This window comes from Halyomorpha halys, unplaced genomic scaffold, assembly GCF_000696795.3.
Source record: "Halyomorpha halys isolate HHAL.00 unplaced genomic scaffold, Hhal_1.1 Scaffold30.1, whole genome shotgun sequence".
NCBI classification, from domain to species: domain Eukaryota; kingdom Metazoa; phylum Arthropoda; class Insecta; order Hemiptera; family Pentatomidae; genus Halyomorpha; species Halyomorpha halys.
Window position 1 is genome coordinate 643,664 of NW_027110126.1, and position 16,225 is coordinate 659,888.

A 16,225-nucleotide genomic window follows, 5' to 3' on the forward strand; every position below is an offset into this window, starting at 1 on the left:
TACCGCTAAAACCCATGAAGACTCAAGGATGCATTACTATGTAAAGAAAGTACTGACTGCTACTAGATAGTTTTGCAAGATGATTTGCTCAGAATGCTTGACCGTCAGATTTTTATCTAATTAAGGACATCCACTAAGGCCGGAGGGCTCCAGAATTCAAACGGTGGCAGTGGAACTGAAAATAATTATCCTCCACAGTCGGATTCGAACCCGGATCCTTAAAGTTTGTAGGACAGTGCCTCACCACTGAGCTACCCACCCCAATATATTTCTGATAATATATGCAAAATAAAGTTTTCTGGTTACTTTGATTCGATCTACTGTTCATGATATCCTGGTTATATATGCAGTGAATAACCCAAAATGGTGCATTGAAAACCTAAATAACTGCAAGTGCTCGATTGCTTTAAGGGATCTATAACATTACCAATACTAAAAAATGGAGATTTAAATAGGGTAAAGAAGATGGCCTCGAGATCGTCTCTAGAAATATTATTGGAGTTCTATCAGTGGGTACATTCTCCACATGTTTGTATCATGTCACTATGTCACCTACAGCAAATTTACTTATTATATATATGTGTATACAGTTTTAAATAACAATAAATAAATTATTTAAAAAAAAAAAAAAAAAAAATAGGGTAAAAAGTTACAAAGAAACATCTCTTCAAAACTACATCAAAAATATCTATAGGAATATTCCAGTTTGAGCAGAGAAGAAATCTTAATATTAAAAAGTGGAGATTAAAATATTGTAAAACATAGATAAATAAATATCACTTCAAAACTGTAAATCAAAAATGTGTATAGGAATATTACCTAGCAGTATATGAAAATTGATAATAGATAATAATGATAGTAAAAAGAAGTTTTTCACATATATATATATATATTGGAGAATAGGAAAGCACCAAGCAGCTTTAAGAAATCTTAATATTAAAAAGTGGAATTTAAATAGTTTAAAAAATTATAGAGGAATATAAGTCCAATATATAATATTCAAAGTAAATAAATATATTGATGGATACATCGAGAACATTGACAAAGTGCTTGAAATTGGGAAATTTAGTTGGAGCATTTAATAAATTTTATGCCACTGGAATAAAAAAATCATCAAATATTAAGATAAAAAGGGTAGAATATGCAACAAAAATCAAAACTAATTGCTTTTGTTACAAAAGTAATTTCTTCGAAAAAAAGACAAATGTGCGAATTTTTGCAAAATTTAATTTCAATATATTATTCCATAGATCATAATTCGGAGTGGCAAAAGGCTTAAAACACCGCCCCAATTACTGGACCATTCCACGGTAGCAATAATTGAGCTAATATCATCAATCATTAAACTGAATAATAATAGTTTCGTGATGTTATATTGTTTATTTCATTTCTCATGAATCACAGACAAATTTGAAAATGAAACAATAATTTCGTCGTTATGAAAAATATAAAAAAGGATAAAAATTCAATTTTGCAGAAAAATCTCAAAACGTGCAAATTCATGCAATAACCTAAAAAAAAATTCCAATTCCGTCCACTATATACACTAGTGTCAATAGAATGTCTTTTTCATTATTCGAATTTTCAATCGATATTCGTTTGATACGTAAAACTTGATAAAAAAAATACGTGAAAGCACATCTCTAACCATAAAAAGACTAAAACATATTTGTACGAGGAGAAAATAGTTGGGGGTGTGGTCAAAATAGAACACAAATAAATTGAAGTATCTTATTTAATTGTTCCAACGTTTATTATTTTTTTCAGTATTTTTTTTTTTCTATCAATTTCTTTTGTTAAACTTAACTTTTATTTTGCCTCTTTATCTCATATGATGGCTACATATTTCAGTTGTTACATATATTTTCTTTCTCTCAATTTTATTTTTCTTTCCATAATTTTAATTTTTAAATTATTAATAAACTAATGTATTCAAATTTCTTTGCATTATATAACTTCATTTTTATTTTATTTCCTTAATTATGTTATTTTACCTACTTATTCGATTACCTATGTATACATTTTATTTTCTACTTCTTTCATCACTTTATTTTATAAATTACATTCTGTACAATTATTTACTTTATGTCATTCCGTTTATATTTTCTTTTCTTTTTTATTAGCTGTATTCATTGGTTATCTTGTTTTGTTCTTAGTCTTGAGAGTGGCTAGAAATTCTGGCCGAAACGTTGACACAATTAAATAAGTTACTTCTACTTATTTGTGTTTTATTTTGATCGCACCCTCAATTATCTTCTCCTCGTATAAGTCATCCACGGTCAACCATCTCTCATGATTAAAACATATTTGGTATTTTAAAAAATTGAGGAGGGTAGGGTTTTTGTTTTTTTTATCTGTTATGAAATCTCTTAAATTACAAATATGATCTCACTAAAAATAAAATTGTGACCAAGATGGGTTTATTAAATTATGCCAAATTAAATTTTATTTATTTATAACCTTTTATGATAATTTGATGTATTTATTTTTCATCTTAACTTTATTATTAAGTAAATGACCTATTTCTCTCCTCAAAATAGTTATTTACAGTAAAATAGCAATAAAATAAATTATAAATTTTTATTTGTAGTAATTACTAAAATAGTGGTTTTTGCGTCATATATAAACATTAGCTTTATAAAAATCTTCCTGCCATGTCGTAAGTATTTCTACTTTTATCGAGATAAGGCTTTAATCTTATCTTGTATAAACGTGACTTTTTCCCAAATCATTTGTTTCTCTATGAAAATAGAAAATTATAATAAATGTTGCTCGGTGTTTAGGTGTTTTATGTTGAACCTGTTGTATGAAACGAATTATGTGTTAATTTTTTTATTTTTTTTTTAAACCATGACGTACTTTTAATTAATCTGTTATGACAGATTATAAAATTGTTAATTGACTTTTATATTTTCTCAAGGTTTCGTACATTCCTCAGCCGATGTTCTAATAGAACGATCTACCTTAAGTCCAAAAAAAAAACAACAACGTTGATCGTAGGGGTAAAATAAGAAGAATGGTCGCGCACGACCTCCCATACTGAATTGTTAGGATGTGCCACCCCATCGCCACCTGGTTCCTTCATTCTTCCTCCTCATCTCTTCTGATATATTAGCTAGCACTCTTGTACTTCTTTTAGAGATACTGAATAAATAAAATATGAAAGAGTAGCAGACCCGGCAATGCTTCGCTATTGGTATATTTGAGGACGTATGTAGATTTAATGAACACTATTGAATCTTTTATATAAAAATATATATAAACGAAATGATAAGACGGTAACCATAATAATATGAATGGTAACAGCTGACTTTATGATTGTGTCTAAGAGAACTGACTGTTGAGCCTCTCTTAGCACATCAACAGGCACTCCCAAACCATTCACGCCTGCAACTGTGCATTTGGGTACGAGACCATTGGTGGATATAATGATTGGAGTAGTGGTAACTCCTTCCAAGTGATACAGTTCCTTCAATTCAATCGCCAATTCCTGATATTTCCTTAGTTTTTCTCCCACAGTAGAGCTTATATTATTATCGTTTGGGATTCCGATATCGATAATAGTACACTAGCCCAAGAGGAGAAAAAAGGCAGTCATCTCACCCTAATTTTTTATTACTTTAATGAAAACTATGTATAATTACTAGTTAAAATTTATGATTCTGCCAAGTAGGGGGAATAAAAAATGGCGGCTGTTTTAAAGCGATAAAAAATTTTATTTTTCATTGGGAATTCTATATCTTAAAATGTAGGAACAACACAAGAAAACCTAAGAGAACGTCATTTAAAGATGATTTTCTAAAATATGAGTCCTAAAAGAGTTATTTACGTTAAATGGTTCCCGAGATATACCTTTTTAAAAAAACAACATTTCATAAAAATGTTTGGGACGTACTGAAAGACAGTAGTTAGTGAATTTATTTTGCAAAAATCTATATCTCAAAATTCGTTTAACGTACAGATGTCTATTAGCACTCAAATTAAAGCTAGTTTAATGAGCTATAAAGTAGTTTATTATGTTTATCTTCGTAGGAGTAATAGTTTTCATGATATTTGCTCAATTAAAGTGATTTATAGTTTTCGGACAAATTTTTATTTGCCAAATTTATATTAATATGTTAATATCATAAAAACAACTACCCCTACGAAGATAGGTGTCATAAACTACTTTATTGTAAGTTAAATTTTCTTTATTTTGAGTGTTGGCAGACATATATGCGTCTTATGGATCTAGAGATATATTTTTTCAAAAACCAACATTTTATGAGAACAACTAGAAATTAACATTTTGTGCGGTTATTTTGTCAAATATCATAAAACCTACTAGTCCTACAAAGATAAACATTATTAACTATTTTATAGTAAATTTAATTAGCTTTAATTTGAGCGCTGGCAGACCTCTTTGCGTCAAATGGTTTCTGAAATGAAGTTTTTTATAAATCAAATTTATTATCCGAACAACTATAAATCAATTTATTTGGGCAAATATCATGAAAACTACTATTCCTACGGAGGTAAAGGTCATTAAACTAGGTTTAATTTGAGTGTTAATAGACATCTGTATGTCTAATAGTTCCTGAGATATAGATTTCTCAAAATAAATTAACTAACTACTAATCTTGCAGTAGATTTTTAAAAAATTTGCTTTTTAAAAAGCTGTATCTCGAGAACTATTAGACGTAAATAGCTCTTTTAGGGCTAATATTTCAGCAAATTTACTCTTCTTTAAATAATGTTCTCTTAGATTTTCTAGTGTTGTTATTTTTAAAGAAATAGAGCTCCGAATGAAAAATTAGTGTTTTTTAAGGTTTTGAAACAGCCGCCATTTTTTATTCCCCCTACTTATACTTGGCAGACTCATCAATTTTGACTAGTAATTATACCTAGTTTTCATTAAAGTATTCAAAAATTGGGGTGAGATAACTGCCTTTTTTTCTTCCCGGCTCTTGTTCTTTAAGTTCCGCTTTCTTTTTTCTTAGGTCTATAAGGAGGATGTCTGGCTTATTATGGCGTACTGTATGATCTGTAATTATTGATTCATCCCAATATAGCCTAAGAGAACCTTTTTGGAGAAGTTTATTTGGGTGGTACTTGTATTAAGGGCTCTTGTCTTCAATTAGGTTGTACTTCACAGCCAGAGGCTGATGCAAAATTTTGGCCACATTGTTGTGCCTCTGGAGATATTCAGTACCAGCCAGCACTCCACATCCTCCAGTGGTATGTTGGATTGATTGGAGCGTTACTGAGCATAATCGACACTTATCTGGTGTTGTTGTGTCTTTTAACACATGCTTCCTATATGATCTCGTGGCAATCACTTGATCTTGAATAGCAACCACAAATCCCTCTTTCTCAGAGAATATCCTTCCAGCTTTTAACCATTCAACTGATTATTATTATTATTATTATCATGTGTACAAATTAGATTATTCCTATCACTACTTCTGATAATTAAAAAAAAAGCTGTTTTTTTCTCATTAACACAATGTAATATGTTACATACTGAACTACTCCTAAGGCTCAAATTTCTTTGAATAAACATTTCTCGTTTCCTCTTGTAGTATAACAAATGTTGGCCAGGGGCGCCCAGTGTTACGGAAACGTATGTCTTGAACCACAGATCCAGAAATTAAAAATGTCATATATTCAATAAATAAATTAATTTCAAAGTAAAAATATAAATGACAGCATTAGTATTGCTCTATATTGACTTCAAACATGACCTAATCTCATATCCCTATGAGACCTGTTGTACTAGAAAGTCCCAACCATGAAATTGTATATAATTTTATAATATGGGCTTATAATTTTATTCTTTCCTCTTATATAATTTTTCATAATAATATCAAATTTTACTTTGTATATAATTACTAAAAATTATAAATCTTACGTTCCCATTTACTTCGCTCCAGTGTTTGTAAGATTAATAAAACATACAACATACTTCTTCTTTCATTTCTACTCAAATGAAAATTAAGTAAAAATTTTACATTTGTCTGACTCCTGGAAGTGTGTCAAAAATTCAAAATTTAGTGAAGCAAAGTCCAAAATTAGAGCAAGGTGGCCCATTTTAGCGGTGCGGATAAAGGTTTGCATCTTATGTTCGAAAATATAGTTTTGAGCTTGCAGAAAATTGTATTTATGATCAAAGAGATGACAAATTAACGGAATGTTAATGCATATCATTATCAACTGAACGACTCCCAAAAAAAAATAATAATAAAAGAAAAATGCTTAGTATTTAGATTGATACAGGAGCTTGGAGAATTGCTCCCATCCTTCCACCCTTCTTTGCTACCCTCCAGACCTGACGTCTACCGATAACCACTTTTTTTATTCAGGTGGACCACTTCTTAGATGTAAAAAAAGTATGACCAATGTTAGGGCCTGTCTGTAGCACCGGACACCTCTTATGATTCATGTGAATCAGAAATTTTTAAAAATGTATTTACTATTAAAAAAAAAATGTTCAAAGACACAGATGACTCGCGCTTTACAAAATCAATCTAAGTATTTGGTGAACATGGACACAGTAATAAATTGTATGCAAAATTTAGTTTAAAAAATATTCAAATTAGAATTTACTATCTTGATGTGACTATTTCGTATTATTTAGAAATAACAACAATAAATTAAAATAAATTGAAACTAGTTTATTTTATTATTCTGGGACTCGCCCCTGAAGAGAGCAAGGGATTTTCTACTGGTACCGTTATTTTACCCTAAAAGGTTCGGCCACGACCCTATTAAGGTAGTGAATTTTAAAATTCTGAAAAGTCTTTGTTCAGGTAAAATTTTCATTGAAAGTTTTGCCTGTCTGAGCTGTTTATTGTCATATTTATGACTGTGTAATAAATAATCTTGTTTCCATTTTTATTTCCCAAATAATAAATTGTCCATTTTCTCTTTTCTTCTATTCCTGTGATTATTTACTTTAATCTGTTTTTTTTTTAATGTTTTTTCCTATTTAAAAAAATAAAAACAGTGATGAATCTACTGTAAATGTTCATTAAAAATAATTCCAAAAGGGGTTTTAGAAGTTACAGAATTGAAAACTTAGTTTTTTTTATTTATTTATTATTTTTTTTTTTTTTATGATTCTATATAAAAATTATTTAGAACTATACTAGCAAACATTTTTTACAGTTTTATTTCCCACTAATTTTAGAATTCAGTTCGGTAATTTTTCATTGAAAAATATTTCGCAAACGTAATGCATTTCTTTATGTTATATTGGATTTATATATGGTTATGTACATTGGAAAACGACATCCAACCCTCCATGGTAGCCTTACTTATCTGACTTCTCAAACGGACAATTGCAGCGAGTAGGTTGGTCGATGAACGACATGTCACAATCTCACAAGAGTAGATCATAACACTAAAAAAAGGCTATCCTTCCCCGCCGGACCCGCCCCGCTAAACCCCCGGAGAGCGAGTGCCCTATATCACTTTTGAAATAGTGTTTTCGTTTTCTATCAAACCTCTTCAGGTGAATTTTTACTAAGTTGTACTTTGATTCTTATTTTGGTTTCTATTTAATTATACTATAAATATGTATATTTTTTTACTCTCCGAATTCTTTATTTTGTAATTGGAATAGTATGAATAATGAATTTTTAAAAAATTCCATTTATTTTTATATCTTGTTTAATTTTAAGTCGATGAATGTGTTATATTATATTGAAAAAAAAAAAATATCAATCTGACTTAATTTTAGATGTACTGCTTCGTAACTCCGAATGCTTTTATGTCTTTTAGAAATAAATATTTCATTGTAGAGCAGTCTTGAAAGAATTCGACAAATTCTTTCTGAAAAGTGCGTTGATTTTTTTATGATTTTTAAAATTTATGATTTAACACAACGAAATTTTTTCTCCGCCATGGCCAGTCTCGTTTCCCTGTCGAACTTTTTGCTTTGTTGACCAATATAAATAAAAATAACGATAATTAATTTTATTGATAATATGAAATTGTTGAATGAACACAATCTTCCTTATTTAAATATAATAGTTTATTTTACAGACAACAACGTTTCGGGGTTATCCCCCATCTTCAGCTTGCTAGAAAACAAATTCACAAGTTTAGCATATGCTTACCCACCACACCATAACACCATTGTCGTATTGAAGATCATTAATTTAAGAAAATTTTATTAATAATATTAAATTATTTTTAATAAAAACTTTTATAAATTTGATTTATTTTTTATCATTTTAACAACGCTTCTAGCTTGATGTTTTTTCAATTTCAAGTTATTATTTACAAGTATTTATAATGAAATAAAATAATTTTCACCAGATGAGTTGGTACAAACTTTGGATGTAATAATAAAAAATTATTTAGAAAAAGCTATTGATAAACAGTCCTATACTACTTTAATAAAATTCTATCTATTACTTTCGCTTACGCAAGGGCACAAGTATTTTCCTTGACGCTCCTATATTGCAAGAAGAGCTCGTACGTTTAGCCCAAGGCTGAAAGAAAGTTGAGCATAATATAAAAATGCTTCGAATCACTTTTATCAAATCCCATTCACTACTTTCGCTTTGGTATAAGCTTATTTTCAGAGATGCACTCAGTGAAGAGAACTTTAATTATATGAAACACCCATTTTCCTAATTACAAACGTTAGAATCTTTAATCCAATTGCCATGATGTAAGCCTACAATTAAGGCCGAAACGTTGGAAAAATAAAAAAAAATTGTTATAATTTGTATTTTCCTCGCTGACCAACTTCTTACAACAAATCTACAGTCTTCACCAAATACACCATTAAAAAATAAAATCGTTTTCCTCAAATTTAATGTAAGTTTTTTATCCGATATTTTGACCTTATAAATCATGAAGAACCATCTTTATTTTATTAATTTAAATTTAATTTTGTGCAATTCTTTTTTGATATTTGTCGATTTAGAAAGTCCCAATGATACTATTCATATTTCAAACGTGATTTTTTATTATTGTTGGGAAAATTTTCTAATTTATTCAAGAGTCAAAACTTCATGTCACCTCTCTCAAAATAAAATAATATTTTGTGAATCCAGTTCAAAAAGCTTAAACATATCCGTATATCACTGATTTATTGGCTGCATTAAATCTTAAGAAAAAATTAAACCTTTTATAATATTTATTAAATGTTCACTATCATAATTTCATAATTTAGAAATCCAAAGAAGAGAGATGCTTGCTGATCATTCTCTTTCTAAATATTTATTTTTAAATTATAATAATTCGTATGGAAAACCACTTCTCTGTATGAAAATAATGGTGGTAGCCATATCAGTTAAGAATTAATTAGTTCTAAGTTCAATCTAGTTATTACAAAGTTGTAGCTTGAAAAACAATTTTTTATAAATAAGTAATAAACAATTCCTTAAATTTTAACAGTTTCTGGTAATAGTTGCAATATGGTACATTTATTTTTCCAAATTCCATTAGTCATTCTAAAAAATGTATGCAAAAATGTTTCGAGAGGGAGGGGGTTACCTGCTCAAAGTTGTCCCGCCTTAGGCCCTTTGCAGGTAAAGCTATAATTCATATCTTGAGAGGGAGAACGGGCGGGGGGTAAAACCTACCCTTCATAAACTTATAATATTTAAACATTTATTCTATTTGAAATATTTATTTATTTTATCATTTCTTGGTATTGTTGCTGATTTTTTGTATGTACGTGTCTATTGTTTTCTCATAAATATTTCTCCTTATAAAATTACTTTTTGCTTAATCACTCAATATATTAATTATATGAATTTATATTTTATTCTATCTTCGTTATTAATTCTGTTTTGATTTAAAAAATAGTATTCTACAACAAATTTCAGTTTTTAAACTTTAAATTAGTATTTATAATTATGAGAGATAGTTGACTGTGGATGATGAATGAGGAGAAGATGGTTGGGGGTGCGGTCAATGAAAAACACAAATAAGTTCGATTAACTTATTTTAATGTGCCAACGTTTCGGCTAGAGTTTCTAGCCTTCTTTAAATTAGTATTATTTAAAGTGGGGTTTAACGACTTAAAGGGGATATCCATTAATATATATCAGATATCGTATTAAACGATTTTACTATGTATATAATATTCTTTAAGGCTGTGTTGTTCAGTTGAAGTCTAGCAACTCTAACCGAAATTGAATAAACCCGCGAAATCAATGAGTAATCATTATCATCATATCGATTTCATCTGGCAATTTAAATTAAGTGTTTTAATATTGGCTTGTAAATAGGCTGTACTAAAAGGGAGTGCAATAAAAAAAAGAAAATGTTTGGGCGGGTAGAGGTATGGCGGGAACAAAGGTCAAAGACACGACAACAGTGGGGGTAACCTCCCTTTTACCTTTCTCGCGCCTAAGGCAACCATTTTCGATCTGCAGTTCCCACCAAAACAAGCTCCAGCTAGGACCTCAGTAGCTTGTCTCTAGTGCTCCCTGCTTCTTGTTCCAATACCAGTTATCCGCTAGTGCATTTTTGTGATTTCTCTTGTGCCGTTTAATGATTACATAGTGTTCAGCATCAGTTTTATCAACCTTTCTTCTAACAGTTTATGTACTAACTGAAGAAATGTCCTCCGCGCGTCAAGGCGGGATGAAAAGAAAACGGGTTCCAGTCAAAGAAAATCTACCTGTTAAAGAAAAGAAGCCGAGATGCGAGGAGGAAATCACCAGCCCGAATACTTCAGATGAGCGACTTCCATTGTCTGAACTTTCTCGTATACATATTAATGAAACTGTGGAAAGTCGAGTTTTTTCAGTTTTTACCAGATGCAAAAAGGCCTGCCCCATCCCATCTACGCAGAACATCGATGGTAATCTTCTGTGGAAATTTTATATGAGAAAAGACGCAGAATGTTCAGAAGCCAGAAGCTCTTGCTTTTTCACCTCCAACCCAAGTATTCAACCTAGGATGAGAAGTGTATTGCTGGAGTGGCTGATTGAGGTATGTGATGTCTACAAACTACATAGAGAAACTTATTTCTTAGCTGTTGACTACTTAGATAGGTACCTTTCGAGTTCCGAAAATATATCGAAAAACCAACTGCAGTTAATAGGTGTGACATGTCTGTTAATTGCTTCGAAATTTGAAGAAATTTACCCTCCAAAGCTTAGTGAATTTGCCTATATAACTGATGGTAGCTGTTCTGAAGAGGATATTTTACATACAGAAATTTTAATTGTCAAAGCTATAGACTGGAAGTGTACTACTATAACTCCTGATAGGTGGCTTTCCATTTTTTTGCAGTTATTATACATTAAAGATGGAGATGTAACTGTTTTAACCAAGTTTTCGACAAAACTCTATGAAACAATTGCAAGACTATTAGATTTATGCAGTCTAGATGAAGGATTCCTGAGGTTCTCCTATCGTATACTTGCGGCTACAGCATTTAATTGTATATGTTCAAAGCCATCTGCATTAGTCGGTTGGGGTATGCGGTCTTCAGATATTAAAGAATGCACAGAATGGATGAGACCATTTTGGCATGTTCTCAAAGAAAAATGTGGTGTGGAACCTGCATCGATCAATTTGAAAGCTTTACCCCCTGGACCTAAGCCTGCTGATTACAAACATACTCTCATGAAAAGGAACGTGTCACTTGACCTTTTATCAGCCGCTCAAGAATTGGCAGAAGTAGAAACTACACCCGGACTCTTAACTCCGCCATCTAGTTCGAAAAGTTCTGGAAAACCCTCAACTCCTCCTAGTACTCGTGATTAATAAATATCTTTGTATGTATAAAATCTTATCTTAAATATTTGTTCACTCCAAGTTTTTAGAAAACTTTTTTGTAACTTTTTGCATGAAAAAGTTTACTATTTATGTAGTCTAATTTGTTGAAATTTGCTTTTAAGCATATGTTGACTGAATTCTTATTACTTTGTAAATTTGTTTAAAATTTGAAAAGAACTGTTATGGAAAGAAGAATGAATTTTTTTTAATGAAAGTAACTACTTTTATTTATTTATTTTTTAACTCTTTTTAAACAACTGAAATAACTACAATATTATGCTTCAATTATTTCATTTTTCCAACTCCAGCAATATAATAATCATTTTAAGTAACTAAGATTTATCGTTCCTAGCTAGGACAGTTCTTTTTTTTTTTTTTTTGTACAGTAGCCAAGTAAATGTAAATATATATATAAGTTACTTGATCATATTAAATAATACTTAAATAATTTTGATATTCTGTTAAAAAACAATATTTATTAGTCATCTTACTATTGACCTACATGTAATTATTAAAGTAGAATTATTCCTCATGTTTGATCATTGTATACAATTTGACCCAATTAAAACAGCAACTTAAGAAAATATCTCTTCTGAAACAATGTATTTTTGTACTATTTTTCTTTTTGTTTGTTTATTAATTAGACTGTTAAAATTAATATATTTTGTTGATAAAAAAAATTAATATATTCAATGTATGATAGCACTTTTGTAAATGCCAAGTATGGAAGATTGTCTATGTAAATGTCTTTTGTATTTACTCACCTTGTTATATATGGACTGAAAAATGTGAAGTACTTGGAGCAAGATGTTGATTCTTCAAATCTGTTGAAGAACTTTTGAAATACGCTTATAGTTTTTGTATCTGTTAAGTAGTGTAAACTGTAATGTCTTTCACTTTTATTTTTTTGGCATGTAACATGAAATCATGGAGACAATGTTTATCTCCAGGACACTTAATAAACAACTTAAAACCTTATCTAACCTGCCAAAAAAGTTGGAAGTCATTTACTTTTAGAATTTAAGAAATGTGCCTTGTCAAATAAGACTTAATTGTTAGTACTGTTACTAAATTAACATGTTATTACGCACTTGTATAATTTGTTTCAAGATGTGTACAATTTTTGGTGGAATATATCTTCTTTTTTTTTTGAGCAATTTTTTGTTATTTATTTGCCTTTTAAAATTGATCCAGTGAAATGAAATAGTCATATAATATACATTAAATACTGGATGAACAACAGTGTGATATGAATCATCCCTTTTCTTAATATTATTGTTAAAGTTGTATTTTGTTAACCAGGTTTATTGAAGTAATATACCCTATTATAGCAGAATATTTTAGAGATTGCCTCCCTAGCATAGGAAAGGTGCTTTTTTATTTATTTTGTCGGTCTTTCAGGAAATAATAAAAGTCCATTTTTACAGTCTTGACTTTAATAGTACCATTTAAGTTTAATTATTATAAATAATCATTTTAGATCATATCCATTGTCATAGATATTTCTTCCAAAGATTTTTCAATACTTTATATTTTGTCTTCCATATCTAACATCTACAGAGAGACATGAAGTAGAGATAAGTTACAATGGTGTCAAAATCATTGACCATAGATGTAATATAAGGAGAAGTTTAAGAGAGGGAGATAAATGAAAAGATCACCAATAAGTAAAACGTATTGATTAAAATGCTGACCAATCAGCTTCTTTAGGTAGAAATGTGATTAATTATTTTGTTATTAGTATGGTTTTATTTTCATGTTTCTAACTACATCCCATTTGCAGTAATTTACTGGTGAGTATAGCCTCGCAACATTATTAAATAATTCTAATCACTAGATGAATTTGAAGGCTTCAGAATTGAAATTTCAATTCAAGCTCATTCTTTAAGATTCTCCCTAACATTTCTTCAAATTTGTCAGTGGTAAGAAATAAGTCTGATAATTGGTTAATTTTCAGTATTGAAACAAGAGTATGTTAAGGATTGAGGACTGATGAATTGCTTGCATCAGTCAGATTAAGTTTGAAAAAAAAAAATTATGCAGTAAAAATATTTCCCTGACTCCTTCAATAAATTTCTAAAATAGTGTTGAGAAAATAATTTTTTTTAAAATCGCTTAATATTAGAAATTTTAAGTTATTGATTTGAGATGATACATTAATCTATAAATAATTAGACCCAGTTGAGCTAAACTGGGTTGTGAGTAAAAGTGGATAGGGAAGCCAATTTCTATGACTGACAGAGCAATGGAGTCTGATTTGGATTCGTTTCCAGAAACCAATACCAGTACTTTGCTCACTTTTAGTCTGGAATATCTCTTTACATGGCGATCTCCTCACTTTGAGTGGGCAGACTCCCAATTTATCTGGTATGATCTGATCATCTAAAGTAAAAAACATGTAAAAGTTTATGCTATAAGAAATGATAATCATAAAGAGCATTTTAATTTCTAAAAATAGTAATATTGATTTAGTACAAATTTTATTTTTATTTTTATTTTTTTATGTAATATTTATTCTAAACTTGACCAAAAGTTCTGATTTAAAATAAAAAATATTTTACAGTATAATTCATATTTACTTATGTTTTATATTAAATTTAATGGACTAATTTATTCAGTTATGTTATACCTTCATGGTTTTAAAATTAGTTAACTAACCCTCTAAAATTATTTAAGCCTCATATTAGTCAACTTGAGAATACTCTAAACTGTGCCACAGTTATAAAAGAGCAAATATAAAGTGAACATTTCAAATTAAAAAAATGATCTTGATTCATAAACAAGCAATGGCAAATGAATAAATGTTGGAAATCTTTAAATAATTTTGTTAATATTAATAGAAATAATTGTTAAAATAAGTATCTAAATTTTAACTTGAAGTTGTATATTTTTAACTATTATTAGAGCATATAAAAAATCATTTGCCTGATAGTATACATCAGCGATTCCCAAAGTGGGCACTGCAGCGTTTCAGGGAGACGGTGATGGTCACAGGTGCATTTGGGAGGCAATGAATAATTATAAGTTATCACAGTCAACAATATTACTGCTAATGAAAATAGAGCCTAGGAGCGCTAAATTGGTAGCAACACACCCGGTTGATCCCTCTCATTAAGATAATTTCAAATGTTTTGATTTTTTTGTATTACATTCTATTATTAGTTCAATAAATAAATAGTTTCATAACTTCCAAGTTCAATGTATTTAATTTACACCTTTCTTTCCTATATTTTACGAAAAAGGTTGAAACATTAATATATATATTTCCTATTAATTGCTATTAAAATTTTTAAAAAATTAATTTTCAAGGGGCGCTGAGTAATATTTTTCCTGGAAAGTGGGCGGTAGGACAAAAAAGTTTGGGAATCATTGGTATTCACAATGCATTGTAGGAGTACCTCTGAATTCTCAATAAATTGTGAACATTCAAATAAGAGAAATGTACATAATATGAAATACTGTTTTCATATTGTCTTTTAAGTATGGGAAAAACAGTTCAAAGAATTTGGTGGCCAACTTGATGAGAGTGTTATTTATTTGATCAGGATTTTAGAAATTCTAGAAAGTTATATAAAATGTTAAACCCTTTTTTCTTAAGATCAATGGTTCATATAATTTTGTTGTGTTGGGTATAAGTTTTTCTGTTTAACATATTCCATAGATTGTACTGTAGTGTAGACTAGAGATAATTCGCAACAACCCTAATAGCTGTAGGAAATTCTATATAAAAACCTCAGTTTAGAGAGTAATACCAGTTTACGGTACAATTTGTGAAATACATACAACTCTAAATTTTATTAAAACTTTTTTTTCCAGCTGTGTCCACTATTTAAGTAACGCAAAAATATTTTTTCAAGGAACATTTGTCAGAACTTCCATTATTAGTATATTTTTCATAAAGTTTAATAGTCTTTTAAAGAAAGATTAGAATTAATAAAAATACTAATAGTTAGAGATACCAACAGAACCAGATTACAAGACTACTTAATGTTAAACACTTACCAATCGTAGAAAAGTGACCAACTGATAATCATTACTTTTATTTAGGCATTGCTCAGGTCGTTATTGTTTAGTATGCTTAATTTTTACTGAATGAATCAGTGGTTTTAGTACAGATTATTTTACTTTTAATATAATGAGTAAATAATGATAAACTGAATTATCTCTTGAAATTATGAAGATGGTCATTTTTTATTTATACTTATACTATTTTATTTACTCTTTTCCTTTATTTGTAAATTATGTTGTTTTTCATTCATATTTGTATAATTTAAAAACTCTACCTTAATTTACTTTTTGCATTTATCTTATTATGTCAAAATATTTTTAGTTGTTATTGTATCTTTTTATATACAATATATAGACAGATGTACCGAACCCAATAAAGACAGTATGTTACAGCAGTTGAAGCGTGTTAGATCTCATTCCTTCTTCTCTTTTTTGACATTTTGCTTTCGCCGATACTTAACTTATATATATATATATATTCTTCGAA

The 16,225-nt window shown here is 29.3% G+C and overlaps 2 protein-coding genes across 2 annotated transcripts in view; both read left to right on the forward strand.

Annotated features, from left to right (window-relative positions):
- Smyd4-2 (SET and MYND domain containing, class 4, member 2) overlaps positions 1 to 16,225 on the forward strand; it is a 114,095-nt gene that overhangs the window by 71,777 nt on the left and 26,093 nt on the right. The gene's annotated exons all lie outside the window — the stretch shown is intronic.
- On the forward strand, positions 10,338 to 12,887 carry CycE (cyclin E). The gene has a single exon (XM_014427163.2). It carries the CDS (start codon positions 10,564 to 10,566, stop codon positions 11,716 to 11,718), a length of 1,155 nt encoding a protein of 384 aa, XP_014282649.1. The 5' UTR covers positions 10,338 to 10,563; the 3' UTR covers positions 11,719 to 12,887.

What these genes read in the sequence shown, in the direction of transcription:
- CycE (XM_014427163.2), top strand. Translation starts at nt 10,564, where the DNA reads ATGTCCTCCGCGCGTCAAGGCGGGATGAAAAGAAAACGGGTTCCAGTC.